General features: G+C 41.1%; 1 protein-coding gene across 2 annotated transcripts in view; it reads left to right on the top strand.

Annotated features, from left to right (window-relative positions):
* cntln (centlein, centrosomal protein) overlaps window positions 1-13,819 on the top strand; it is a 67,523-nt gene that overhangs the window by 40,067 nt on the left and 13,637 nt on the right. For both annotated transcript variants that reach the window (XM_028404090.1, XM_028404097.1), the window contains exons 17-24: window positions 328-409; window positions 1,788-1,869; window positions 2,144-2,409; window positions 5,649-5,879; window positions 7,258-7,355; window positions 9,965-10,091; window positions 10,334-10,471; window positions 10,925-11,110. In XM_028404090.1, coding sequence (XP_028259891.1) covers window positions 328-409; window positions 1,788-1,869; window positions 2,144-2,409; window positions 5,649-5,879; window positions 7,258-7,355; window positions 9,965-10,091; window positions 10,334-10,471; window positions 10,925-11,110 — 1,210 coding nt within the window. The remainder of the gene's footprint in view (window positions 1-327; window positions 410-1,787; window positions 1,870-2,143; window positions 2,410-5,648; window positions 5,880-7,257; window positions 7,356-9,964; window positions 10,092-10,333; window positions 10,472-10,924; window positions 11,111-13,819) is intronic.

The following is a 13,819-nucleotide window of genomic DNA, read 5'->3' as shown; positions in this document are numbered from 1 at the left end:
CAGCCGTGCCTCTCACACATGTCTGTCACACACCGAGGGCTAATGAAGGCCACAGCCGCTCTCATACATGTTGATGCATTCACCAACAGCACCAGACATTGCAGCTTTTCACTTAATTTACACCCACATTTACACTTCCAGCTCAGAAATTGGATGGGACATTGATTTTCTGTTGGAAGGAGGGGGGTGAAATGCACATATTTTTGCTTGATGTCAACTAAATCAACCATAAAAGGTAAATTGGATTTTTGTCCAAGGGTGGTACTTTCAGAACCAGGGTTGTGGGTTCAACTTCTGGTCTGTAATAAACTTCACCTTTCTCCGCAGTGACAGTGGCGAGGAGTACTCTGACAGCCTCAACAGTGTGCCCTTAGGGACAGCGCCTTACAGAAGACACACTAAAAGAAAGGTTGGTCTGCCCTCATCATCATTTAATTATTTTAAGTCATAAAAAAGAATAAACATCTACAGTCAGATGTTATTATAGGGCAGTACTATATGTATTACCCTCCTAGTAATTTCTGCAAGAAAAAGGTTCATAAGTAAGTGCTGCAATAGAAATTTCAGTGTAACTGTTGAATGAAAAGAATCTGTAGATATACTATTACATCATAATTTACTATATGCTGAGTTAAAAAATTAGTAGTATTTACAAAAATACAGTCAAACCAGACACACCTGTCTCTCTTAAATAACCAAACATCTGTACATTTTAGCATTTTTACTGTTTGGTGAATTAACTCTAGGCTAATTAACTCATGCATTTTGCCCAGTAGTTAAATATCTTTAAATGGAGGTTAAATGTGTACATTAAAAATTAACTGGCTTTGCTGGATAGTGTTTTTTTTCCTTTATCAGGGCCTTTGCTGAATCTCCAATGTGAATAATCAATTTATCCATATCAATTTATTGCATGGTTTAATTGGCCTGCATGTAATTGTTACACATTGTTCTCCACTTCAGAAGTCAATAAGCCTGGACCCATACACCTGTCCACATCAAACAAGTTCACAGCAGGAAATGACAGCTCCAAACCCCAAGGAGAAGTCCATCAAGAAGAGAAATAGAGAGGGGGACCTTTTAAAGTAGTTCTATCTTTCTCTTTTCATCTCTTTTGGAAAGTGGGGAAGAGAAGGTAGCAACCAGGGAGCTGTCAGGAGCCTTATCTCGGATACCCCTTTAGTTACCCCATTCCAGGTCCACTAAATGTGCCTATCAACTCCCTAGACTCATCACTATGTCAGACCTAGCCCTTTATGATGTACTGTGTCACAAACCAAAGGGTTCACCTCTCTTCTCCTCCTTGCATGTGTGATCAGACCTGGCACTGATCAAATCCTTCCTGACCCCCATACAAAGGATGTAGGCTGAGTGGAAGGAGGGGTGTTGTAGGGGGGTTTTGTCTTTGATGTCACTACAAACGATGGTGCAGTTGGGAGGTGTCCCAAACAGACATGCTTACATACGTATATGTGCAAATGGCTGTACACTCACACAGCTGTCAGGCTGTAAAAGTGAATAAGGCTTTCAGGCAGTGATTGAACAAAGGCAGCATTTGCAAGCATCTGTCAGACGTAATACCCATGCTGAGAGGCATTCAAGTTGGAGTTGGTTGAACATGCTCAGGTGAATTATTAAAGCACAGGGTGATTTGTCTTGTCGCATTAAACTGAGGGCGCTCTGTAATCATAGTGTCATTATGAGCCATTTTACAGGAAGCACGTCAACTGTTGTGTTACATTAAACTGTTGTTTTTGTGATTGTCTCTGACTTTGCTGTTCTTTTAGTCTTACAGGTGTCTACCCATCTCAAACAAAGAGGCAGCTGCAGCAAAATCTAACCGAAAACAACCTAATGTTTTGACCCAAGGTAGCACAAGTTATCATTTTTTGCTAAACTACAAAAACAAAATCACCTGTTAACTAAAGCAGAAAGAAATACATAAGAAGTTAACAAGATTTTTTTCCACTCTGGCATGGTTATAAATGGAAAATCTTGATCATTCATGTTGTTAAATATATCACAGTTTTCACTTGTGCACATGTTAACTGTTAACTCCCAGCAGTAGCTTCTAAATAGGGATTTTGAGGTTTTCTGTGCACTTGTCAACTGTGAAACAGCTGCATGTACTTCCTCCTGTTAGACGATAAACAGCATGAGCCCTGGGAACAAGGGACAAGAGGAGAGAAAAGGAGGTGGAGGAAGAAGATACCTAAGAAGGCCCAGTGCTGCTCCTCCTCTTCTCTGCAGCAGCGCGTTGAGTCTCTACAGCGTCACATCAACATACTGCGAGGTGCCAGAAAAGATGCTGTGCTTTCAGCCAGAGACCTGCGAAGGGCCAATGAGATAATCATGGCACAGCTCAACTCCCTCACTGAGAAACTCAGCAGCAGCAAGCAGCTCACACAGGTAACCTGGGAAAAACAGGGAGATGAATAAAAGGGAAAACCACTTGTAACTGCTAGGAAGTTTGATATTTTTCTGTCTTTGTCTTTCTTTTTGTGGTTCTTTTGTATTTTCTGGGGGCTGAAAGTGCAGCAGTAGCATGCCCTTATCATGCTTAATAAGGGTGGCTGACAGGCCTACCCTCATCTGTGGAGGTCAGAACCAGAGAGCAGAAGAGAGGAGGAGAATCTCTTACTCTCTTTGTCTCTCTGACTGCTGTTGTCTCTTCCTGCTGAATGTTTCAGTAAGCTAGCTCTCCAATCTCTGTCACCAGCAGTTATTTTTCTCCAAATATGTGCACTCGTGTTCACAGAAACACACGGAGTAGCAGTTTTTTTTTTATTGGTCCAGTGCCACATATGCATTCAGTTATTTATACCTGCCTCCAGGTAGGAAACTCTTATGCTTGGTATAGAGTATAAATAAAACACCAAGCACTTTGGCCCCTAAACAGTATCTTTCCTGTCAGTACTGTCTTGTACACATCAACATACACACACATACACGCACTACTACCTTGACAGACTTTAATCTGACAGATTCTTTTGGAGAAATCAGTCATTGCGGCAGCCAGCAAAGGCCACTGGGCACATTATTAGGTGTTCTGTTGTCTATATGTTTACTGTGTGAATCTGTACAGATGTGCTGTATTGGACATGTGCAGCCGTCATGGTGTTGCTACATAGGAAGTGGCCCAAGTGCACTCACTCAGGCATCTGATTGCTTGGAGCCCGGTGAGACCTTAGACTCAGACACAGCAGTAAAGGTACACAAGTATACATACACACATTGTTGTATGAATGAGAGGACAGAGAGGGAATTGTTGTCTTCCTGTTTGTTTCCTCTTTGCTCTTGCAGTATTAATGCCACTCCACCAGAGAAAGTTGGCCAAAGCTAGGTCTTGTTGCCCTCTCTGGAAAGGGCAAGAGGTGATGGACTTTGGGCTTGTTCCAGCCGGTCCTGCCCAACTCCTACTAAAACTCTCTACTTGTAATTGGCTTAGGACAGCCTCCACAGGGGCCATCATGTGAAAAGTAGCATGGCAGTTTCACAGCAACTTGTTTGTGTTGCTCTGTCTCCTGATTCCTTCTGCCATTCTGTCCTTTCCTTGTGCCTCCTTCCGTGACTCCTTCCATCATTAAGTCATTTTTTCTTATTTCTTCCATTCCTGTTTGCCTTCTCAACAGCTAAACCAAGCGTACCTTTTTCCTATTACATGCAACCTGAAACACAATTACATAGTAATTAGTTTTTAAACACTGCTCCTATCTGGCATTTTGGCAACATCTTTACAGCAGTGTTCAGTGGGTCACACGGTCAGACAAAACAGGTTGGAAATGTACATTTAAGTAAAGCCAGTAGTTTTATTATACTTTATTATACTTTCATGAAAAATCTCCTAAAACTTAACTGTTGAGTGTAGTGTTATCATTACAGATTATAGAAGATGACCAAAACTGCATAAATGAGATCCATGTGATAATGAACATAATTTTCCATTGAGGTAATATAAGGTGAAGCATGTTCTAGGCAAGTGTAGCTCTTGGCAAAGCATGCTTGACACACATATCATGTCATAAATTCCACATTTGCTTCACTCTGTAGTGCACTGTGACATCGCTACCAGCCGTACCTTAAGCTTTACCAATATGTTGTCACCAGCTTTAGAGCCACAAACATAAAAGATCCATATGTTCCTTCTGAATTAATATTGGTCGTGCTATTGTTATTGAGGAGTTAGGACACTAATAAAGTTTGTTTAGGCATACAATTTAAGTTTGTCTATGTGGTCCATGCAGGTGTGATTGCAAATATTTGTATGACAACTTAATTTTTTTAAGCAGGCTGCATTTTCTAATTTACTTTAATGATGACTTTGAAAGCCGTCAGCAAGACCACAATTTAGACAAAAGAGGGAGAGAGAGAGAGATAGAGGGTGAGACACCTTTGTCCTCTCCCCTGGCTTAATGGAACTACCAGTATATCAGTCCATGTCAGTGTCATCTCTCATCCAGGCTGAAAATGGTCTGTGAAATCAAAGCCCAGTCTTACAGGAAGTGTCATCAATGCCTCTCTTAATTCGTGCACCACTGTCACTGGGGCCATAGCTTCTCTGCTTCTCTCTCTCTCTCTCTCTCTCTCTCTCTTTCTCTCACCCCTCCCCACCCCTTCTCTTCTGGCCTCCCTGTGGACATGGCATGTGTGTCTTCAACAGAGCAGAGGAAACCTAAAACAAGAGGGATTCTATTAAAAGGTGTCAGCCAGCAACCAGATATCAATAACCTCCATGTATGCGGAGCTGAGAGCAAACCCCTGGGAATCTGTGGTTTCACTTGGGTGTATGTGTGGCTGTATGCGTGTTTCAGCATTTACCCTATGTGTGCAGATTCTATCTTCATGTATCATATCTCATATTTGTGCTGTTAAAGCTTCTTCATGTTTGATATGGTATCAGATCAGCTAATTGTGGCAATATTGAACCAAATTCACACTAATGTGATTCTTGTCCATTTTTTCTTAAGAAAAAGAGTCTTCACTACTCACATGTGGTCAAAAGTGTTTATCTGAGATTTGTATGTGTAGAAGCTTTGATACACTCATGATCAGTTAGTGCCATTATCATCCATCAATCTAAACCCAACCGCTCACCAACACTGAACTCCCAATGTCCCATAGTGCTCTCTGATTCTGCTAGATGGCTTTATTATACATGCCAGTCACAGAGAGAATTAGGTCCTTTTGACCGGGCAACAGCATCATCCTTCTCCTAATTAACATTAAAAAGAAGTTTTATCAGAGGAAATATAAAAGCAGAGCCCACAGCTCTCCCATGCTGAACACATACAATATTTCAGACATATTATGTTTACTTTGCCTGTGCATTTGTCATATTTATCATATTTTAAGAATTTAAAATATAGTCTTGTGAAAGTCAAGGGAATATTTCATACAGCAGTAATTATTCTTGCATTGTAAGGCAGAAGAAGCTGGGGTTTGGTTCGACTTAAACTTTAGTTGAATGACAGGTCATGCAGAAGTATATTATATCTGACATTACTTTTTAACTCTCACCAGCCTATAACACAAATAGACTTACTGTATGTTTTCTTGGTTTAATGACGCTAGACAAAACTTTTGCTTTTAGTTGTGGTATAATCACCAGTAGCCTAGCTCACCAATTCTATCTGTCGGTCAATCTGCAGAAGCTGACCTCTGACCTGGCTGGTGTAGAGCAGCAGAAAAAGGTTTTGGAGATGGAGCTGGAGCAGTGGAAGCAGATCACGTTCCCCCCGCAAACTGCACCATTACCAGCTGCACCAACAGCACCAGTGAGCACAGAGTGCTCCTGCCAGGGCAGAACCATGCCTGCCCCAGCTAACCCTGCTCCCCAGGCCCTGGAGGCTGAGGTCAAACAACTTCAATCCAAAGTTAAGGTTAGTGGTGATAGAGTTAATGAATTGCCCTCATGCTTTGTCCTATTGTGCATGCCTTATGAGGTAAATCTCTTAATAGGATGATGGTATTAAAGACTGTTCATTTCCAATTTTGTGCACTATGAAGCTTGAGTGGATTATACCCTCAATAACAAGGACAATTTTACAATTATTAATGCTATCTGGCTCAAAAAAATGTTCCTAGTGAGATGCTACATCTTTTTATGTTAAAGTATTAGATCAGGAAAGTTTGTGGGCAACAGCATACAAAACATGAAACATGATTCACATTTTATTTGTTTATTCTTTTTGTTTCCATTCTCTTACTTTGTTTTTAGTTAGAAAAGCATTTCACTGGTATTTTATTAAACATCAATATTTCTGAGTCACTGAAACATTTCACTGGTTTGAAGAGCTTGCAGTCCTTGAGGACTTTAGAAACTCTTTCAAGGTTTTTCTTTCAAATCATGCGGATTTAAAAACAAATTCTTGAGCCTCTCAGTTTACACTTAACATCACCTGAAATTGGATTTGATTTCAACATGAATTAGCATTCCTTATCATTTGATCACATTTTGCAGTGCCTGTCAAAAAGATGAGAAATGGGGAATAACAGTAGAGACGTGCCCTACATCATAGGGAATGAGGTGTGAGTGGTACCACAGTATTATCACCGTCTCAGCAGCCAGCTCATCAGTGTCACCGAGCAGATTGCTGCTGTCGTTACACACAGCCAAGGAAGTCATGTCAGGTGACAGCAAAAGGGAGAGGTGCAGGGTACGCTGTGGGGGTGCACACATGGAATGAGCACATTGTCAAAAGCTTCTACTGGTACAGTTCCCACAAGAGACGGGGGCCCTTTAAACCAAAGTGAACGTGCACATTCAAATATCCATCATTCTTTATAATCAGAGGCCGACCTGTCATCATGAGCCATACTGTACGTCTCTGTTTCTCTCTGTCTCATACAGGAAGGAGTAAAGCGCACAGGTGTTATAGTTAACAAAAGTCAGTAATTTTAAGACTACAAAGCAAATATTGTACAGAACATTTACAATTTCAATGCAGTTTAATTTTTAAACTGTTTTGCATTTATTAAGCATTACTCTTCTGTGTACACAACCCCCATTAAAATAGATTAATGATAGGGGTTTATAGGTTATTAGTTTTACTAATTACCCCCTTATTTTATCTACTTTGAAAAATACAGTTTTTCTCTTAACCTCTTTTAGCACCGTCCACCCTCCTACTGTAGCTATAATGAGGACTCATGCTGGGCTTGACCTGTCATCAGCTGTGTCATGAAAAGCTTCCCTACCCCCTATTGGACATGCTCGTACACATTAACAAATACACACACTGTGTGCCCTCCCCCCAGAGTGCAAGTGCAGAGGTCACAAGGCAGGTGGCAGCTAACAAAGCCCTGCGAGGCCAGCTCCAAGAGAAGGAGGACAAGCTCAGCCAGCTACAGGACAAGTTAGTTTCACACCTTTGTCTTCATTAGTGCTATATCTTCCTCTCTGTGTTTCTTCTTTTTTTCTATCTTCTCTTCTCACCCTTTTTTGCCTCTTCTTTTTAACCCCCCCCCCCACCCCCACCCCCTCTCTCTGCATGTTTTGCACACTGTACTGCTCTCATCTGTAGTGTTTGATTCCACCATGTGGCGGCATTCTGTCGGCTGCACTCCACTTATGCATGCATCTCTGGTAATCATTTGTGGAATTATGCATGTTCTTATGGGCAAGTACAACAACTAAATTAGTGCTTTTGCACATGTATGCATGTGGGCGTGTTTTGTGTGATGGTGTGGTGTTGTTTACGTGGGTAGCTGATGTGCAGTGCGGATCAAAGCAGTGTATTGATTGTTTGTGTGCCGCAGGAGGGACCATTTTAACTCATGACACTCAAACCCACACAGCAACACGTTGCACGCCCTAATGAGTTTCATGGTTCAACTGCTGTTGCAATCCCCGCATTACATAGTCATAATGTATAGCTTAAAGAATTCACTTTTAAAAAAGCGTAGAGATTTGAATTGTGCAAGGTGCATATCATCAATCTGGATTAGGATCTCATGTTTGAACTGGGAGAAGGCTACAAAGAACAACTTGGCTTTTCTCCCTCTTGTTTTCTTTGTCTAGTATGCTGTGTCCTATGCCTGCCATTCTCAATAATGCATCCAGGGCATGTGTACAATCACAGTGGATATGTGTTTGTGTGTGACTAAAGCGTGTAGGATCACAGCTAGACAGAGTGAGCATCGCTCAACTGTGCTTCTGCGACAGCCGCAGCCTCTCCTCAGGCTCTTGTCACACACTCACTCAGGCACATACACACACATGCAACTTGCCATCTCTTCTAGCCTACCACTCCATTTGCCTCCATGGAGGGACCCCTTCTCAGAATGAAAGACATGTCTAGACGTCTCTGAAATATACATCTCAGCACACACACGGGGAGCAAGGCTGCTTCGCCTTAAAGAAGAGAAGGGGGAAAAAAAGAAATGAATTTCAAAGTACACCGGCATGTCCTCAGTCAATATCCGGCACTATGGCCCTGCCTTATTTATGAAGCTGCTTCTTTCATCTTTAGCCCTGTTGTCTATCAGCCACATGAAACGTCCACCCGCACTTCATTCTTAACAACACACAGAAATATCCGCTCTCATTCTCTTACACACACGTACTTCAGACCACTGACTGTTATCATTACAATACACGCATGTTTGATGAACAATATTGCCAACAAGCACAGAACAAAGGGAACAAACGTGTGAATGATCGGGATATAGTTTGAGGCTCTCTTTCTCACTTTCCACTAACACTCATAAATAGAGATCACACGCTCCAGCAGAAGCTCCATATATCCTCCATTCTTTTTTATCCTCTATTCTTTTTGGGGTGTAGAAGAAGAGAACATCTAAAATAAATGTTGTCGATCTAATTGCCATTAGCATTGGGGCAGAGGGAGCTGCTGGGGCTCTTATTGCTGCTCTCCGTCTTTAAGTCAACACCAGACAGTCATCTGAAAGGTTCAATATGGGTTTTCTCATTAATGGCCAAATCCATGGGGTAACCAGCCAGCGTTACTTCCCCCCCCAAGGTCCCCAGGCTAGACTCCTCTCTCATTTAATTTAATGTCACTCCAATAGGACAAGCTCACATTTATTTAACCAGTCTGCCCTCAGGCATTCATCCACCTAGGGAGGCAGGGACATTTACTTACACGAAAGCATTTGCTCTAGGATTGCGTCATCTGTTTATTTAATACACACAAACCATGATGCGTGTAGGAGCTAAGAGATCTACTACGTCTTTGAAATTTAAAAAACCATTTTAATTAACTGCATCCTTATGATCTTTATTCTATTTGTTACAATTCCTCAAGGTATAGACAACCATGAAAAAAATTGCCTTTTATGAAAACAGAATTAAACATGCTAACATACTGAGATCATTTAAAACTAGGCCTCCCTGCAGAATGCAGGAATATTGAACATGTCAATACAGCAGATCATTGAAGTGACACATGTTGCATGCATACAGAGACATTAGTGAGGAAGTTTGGGAATTACAGTCAACAGTGCAGTACCCAAACAACATTTATACCGTGTATTTTCCAACCCGTGTCTCCTTGCTGATGTGTTTTTTTTATGCTGAGCTGAGAATAATAAACATTTAAATGCTTGATTACAGACATTCAAGCAGTGTCACTGCTGATTCAAAATGCCGTTTGTCAAAAACGACTCCCCAGTCACACTTAGTCACATTCCCTGCCAGAGCACTTGTTCTAATATATGCCAGTTAGAATTATATATGCATCCTTATTTCCACCCCCTCCCTCCACTTACCCAAGCGGCATGCCAGTGTATTTAGTTGTCATAATGAGCTGTCATGCCTGATGTACTGCACGGGGACAGTGTGCCTGCCAGCTTACGTGTGTGTGTGTGTGTGTGTGTGTGTGTGTCTGCAGGTGTCTGTGTTGGTTTGATAAGTAGATGTTTTATGTGAGGTTGTGACCATATGTTTCCTCATATATGCTGATGTCATATATATGTATGTTCATTGGTTTATGTATGTATCTAGATTGAGCCACACAGAGCGAGATGTGAGTATGAAAAGGCAGCTGGTTGAGGACCTAAAGACAAGACTAAAGTTCCTGCAGGAGATGGAGAAAAGTTACAGGGGACAGATGGAGGAGCTAGAGAACAAGGTACACACAAGGCCATACAGCTAATCATCATTGCATTTAATTCAGAGGCTCTTTTGTAGAATGACAAATCATGTAAATCATGCATTTTGGTACCTCCCTGCCATTTCTCATAACCTGGAAAGTATTTCTCCTGGGGACAAAAGGGAAACGAAGGGAAATCCATTTTTACAATTCACTTTTTGTTAAATTAAATATTTTTTGATTGTTTATTGTTTATTGTCTTTGCGCTTATTTTTGTGCAGGTGAAGTCTTTGTCAGAGGAGGCTACCAACAGGAAGGCCCTCATTGAATCTCTAAAGAGAAGACTGAATGTGGCAACATCAGAGAAGAACCGGAATGAGGCGTCCTTGGCAAAAATGAAGGAGGAACTAGAAAAAAAGGTTGGACTTTCAGTTCTTGGTAGAATTGCAATGGCGTAATTTGTTTCTACCTGATTGCTATCACAGTATTTAGCGGTTCTTGTCAAACACAGTTAAGCAGTGTGTAATCAGGTAAATATAAAAATGTTTGGAATTGTTACATTTTTACACAGCTTGAAATCACTTTTTATAGTAATTACACTATACACTTACACTAAAATATGTAGTCCAAGTATATTTAGAGTGAGAATATATAGAATAGTCTGTAAAATTTTCTTCTAAGTGTCCTCAGATAAGTAGGAGTTTCTAGGAGTTTAGGAGAAAGGCTGAAGTCCTACAGTATATACAAAGACTTTAAAGAAATTTCTACTGTGTCGCTCAGACCCATGTAGAATCTGTACTCTTTTTTTTCTGCAACAAAAGAAGATTCCTTGCTTTCAGCTGACCAGTTCTGCTTGGTATTTTTCTTTGCAGGAGCAGCGCGTGCATGCCTTACAGGCTCGTTTGGGAGCCAGTGAGCAGGCTTTGGCTGCACTGGAACAGACAGCCACTCAGCAAATGGAGGGATTGACCCAGCAGAGCACCCATGCTTTGGACAGGCTTCAGAGACAGCTTGGCCAGGCCTGTTCCCAACTGGAGCAACTTCATTCTTTCATCAAGGTACCCTAGAAAAGGTGCAAGGGAAGGTCATAAGTCTTGGGCAGCAATGTTTTCTGCAGCTTTTTCACCTACAAATTACAATGATATTTTTTGAAAAATGCCATATGCCATTAACTGGGAATCAGATGATTTTAGGGTCCACGGTGGTCTCTATAAATGAAAACTCACACATCCTACCAACATCCCAGTGTTAAGCTATGCTAGTGATATATTGCATAGCAATTATTGCCACCTTGCAGGATCCAGACTTTTTTTTCCTTGGCTAGTTGGTCCCCATAGAATGTGATTTTCCTGTTATTTTTCTTACAGAATTAATGTGCAGGAGATGTGGCTAAAGTGAAACTAATGAGACACTGGCCTACTCTAGGCCTATGTTGAAGCTAGAGACTGATTTAGCTAGTAGTAGGGAATGAAAATTTAGATACCAAATGGATCCCGTTTGTAGCACTGTGCAGGGAAAGGTGTCTGAAACTAAGCTTGGTTTTTTCCAGAAATCTAAGTAATTTACAAGCTTACAATGGCAACCTATATGATACTTAACAGACTTAGTTTGATACTAGCTCAGTTAACATCCTATGCTAGTACACACTACTTTAGTGGGCATCCTGAAGAGATAGCTAAACAATTAGCAAGGAGAAGGAGAAGTTGATAATGTGCAGGTCGTCCAGGCAGTTTCTGAAGAAATATAGTGTCTTACCCAGTACAATTGTGACAGTTGAACTTACACCTTTTGGATTTCAAGCCCAGGATGTCCACTGATCCTAAAAATAGGGGAAGCGTGGGTTCTGGAGACAATTCTCAAAGTTGATATTCAAAGATCATCTGTACCAAAAATTCCTTCATAAGAAATCACCCAGAAGCCAAATCAGGAAACTAACAACATAGGAAGTGTGTCACTTTATATTTCTGGTATGACATCCTCTGGAATTTTAGGTGCCAGCTCAGTCCATATTCCAAGGAAGACATGTATTGATTTTACTACAACAGGATCGCTCCTGAGCAGCAGCTGTCCAAGTTTAAGATTGTCATCAATGATACAAGCATTGCACCATACTATTGTAGTGTAGAGGAAAGTTCGCCTCAGAGAAAACCTCTTAAGTTACCTTGTCATCAACAACTTAGCCTTAGACTTAACAGCTTGTTATTTCATTACCAAATAGAAGTCAGTAGAGGTTTTACCCCTTCACATTGACCCAAACCTGTCCTATCAGGATGTGTGCTGATGCCTCCATTACTTTCATGTATTCTGGGCAAGTTGAGTTGGAAGAAAACACAGAATACACTGCAGGAATTGTAGACCCTGTCTGGCCTGGAAAAGCCCCAGGGTTTCCCTGCAGTAGCTGGAGAAAGGTAACTAGGGGGTCACAACATTATCGCCACCAGGCACTGTGTTAGTGTCAGAAGACGGATGGCATGAAACAGATGGAATAAGTAATGTAATGTAACAATAAGTAATGTTTGCATGTGTCATTGTGCATGTCTGCCTTCGTCCAATGAGACAGGCCACCACTGAAAATATGTATGTGCCAATTGGGACCAAGTACTATTGTCTGTGTCTAAGCCTAATCCATCACCTTGAAGTGTGTTTGTGTGTCAGTGTCAATCTATGTGTGTGTCTGCCAGAGACTGATAAAGACTGTCCATCACCTCTGTTCAGCTGACACGTGTCTATCAAAGGAAAGTGGGAGGAAAGAGCTTGGCTGAGATGGATAGCATTGAGAGTCTTTTTGCACACACACATAAATCAGGTGGTAGATTATGGACACAGTTCAGTGGCAGTCTTCTACTGCTTTTGTTTTGCAAGTCACAAATATTAGTTATTAAAGCAGTTGTTGCCTTTTAGGGCTCGCTAGAATCTGAAAAAAATAGATATAGACAGGATTTAATTTTATCTTCTGCTTCCTTTCTTGACCTCGGATTTCTTTCACACAACTAAACCTCTGGCCTTTCTTTTTTTAAATTTGCTTTCTACCAATTCGTATAGTATATAATACCCAAATGGATGCAAATCTACATGTAACCTAAGCATAGAAGCAGCAGTTCATTCTCATATTACTCTTCCCCTACATTCCCATAACCCTAAGCTGTGCTGGGGCCATTGTGTTGTTGTTGAGGATTCACATCATTGTTTGTCTCCCCCTGGCTCTTGTGATCCCCTATAAGAACACCAAGCCCTTTGATTGGACTGCCTGACGTCCGGAGGAGATTTACTCTTGTCATGTATTGATCAGGACCGGAGGGGTGTGTGTGCGTGCGTGTGTGTAGATGTTTGTGTCTTTATGAGCTTGTTTTTTTTGTTCTTTGTGCCTGTTTGTGCTGTGTGTATTTGTGTGTGGATATTTTTTCATTGTGTGCCAGCAAACCCTTTTGGCCCCTGCACATGCCCCAGGCTGTAAGCACTGTTCTTGAACTGCTAAACAGTGGCCCTGCATGAAGTGACTAGTGCGCAATGCACAGGCACACAAATTATTCTTTTACAAATAATTTTTTGGCTTGTCATCCTTACTAAAAAAGGATGGGTAGTGTAATTTTTCCATCAGGTGAATGTATATGTTTTTTAATTACTTAAAAAGACTCAATTATTTGACAAAAGGTTTACTGTGAGAGCCATTAACAACTATTCAAAGCTGATTTGAAAAGAGCTCATTAAATTTATTGGCAATATGATATTTACTAAGCAGCAGTTTTTCGTACCAGTGCCTGAATAAT

The sequence above is a fragment of the Parambassis ranga genome, chromosome 1, assembly GCF_900634625.1.
Source record: "Parambassis ranga chromosome 1, fParRan2.1, whole genome shotgun sequence".
In the NCBI taxonomy this organism is placed as follows: Eukaryota; Metazoa; Chordata; class Actinopteri; family Ambassidae; genus Parambassis; species Parambassis ranga.
The sequence above is the reverse complement of the archived record's forward strand: the minus strand, read 5'-3'. Positions and strand labels throughout refer to the sequence as shown.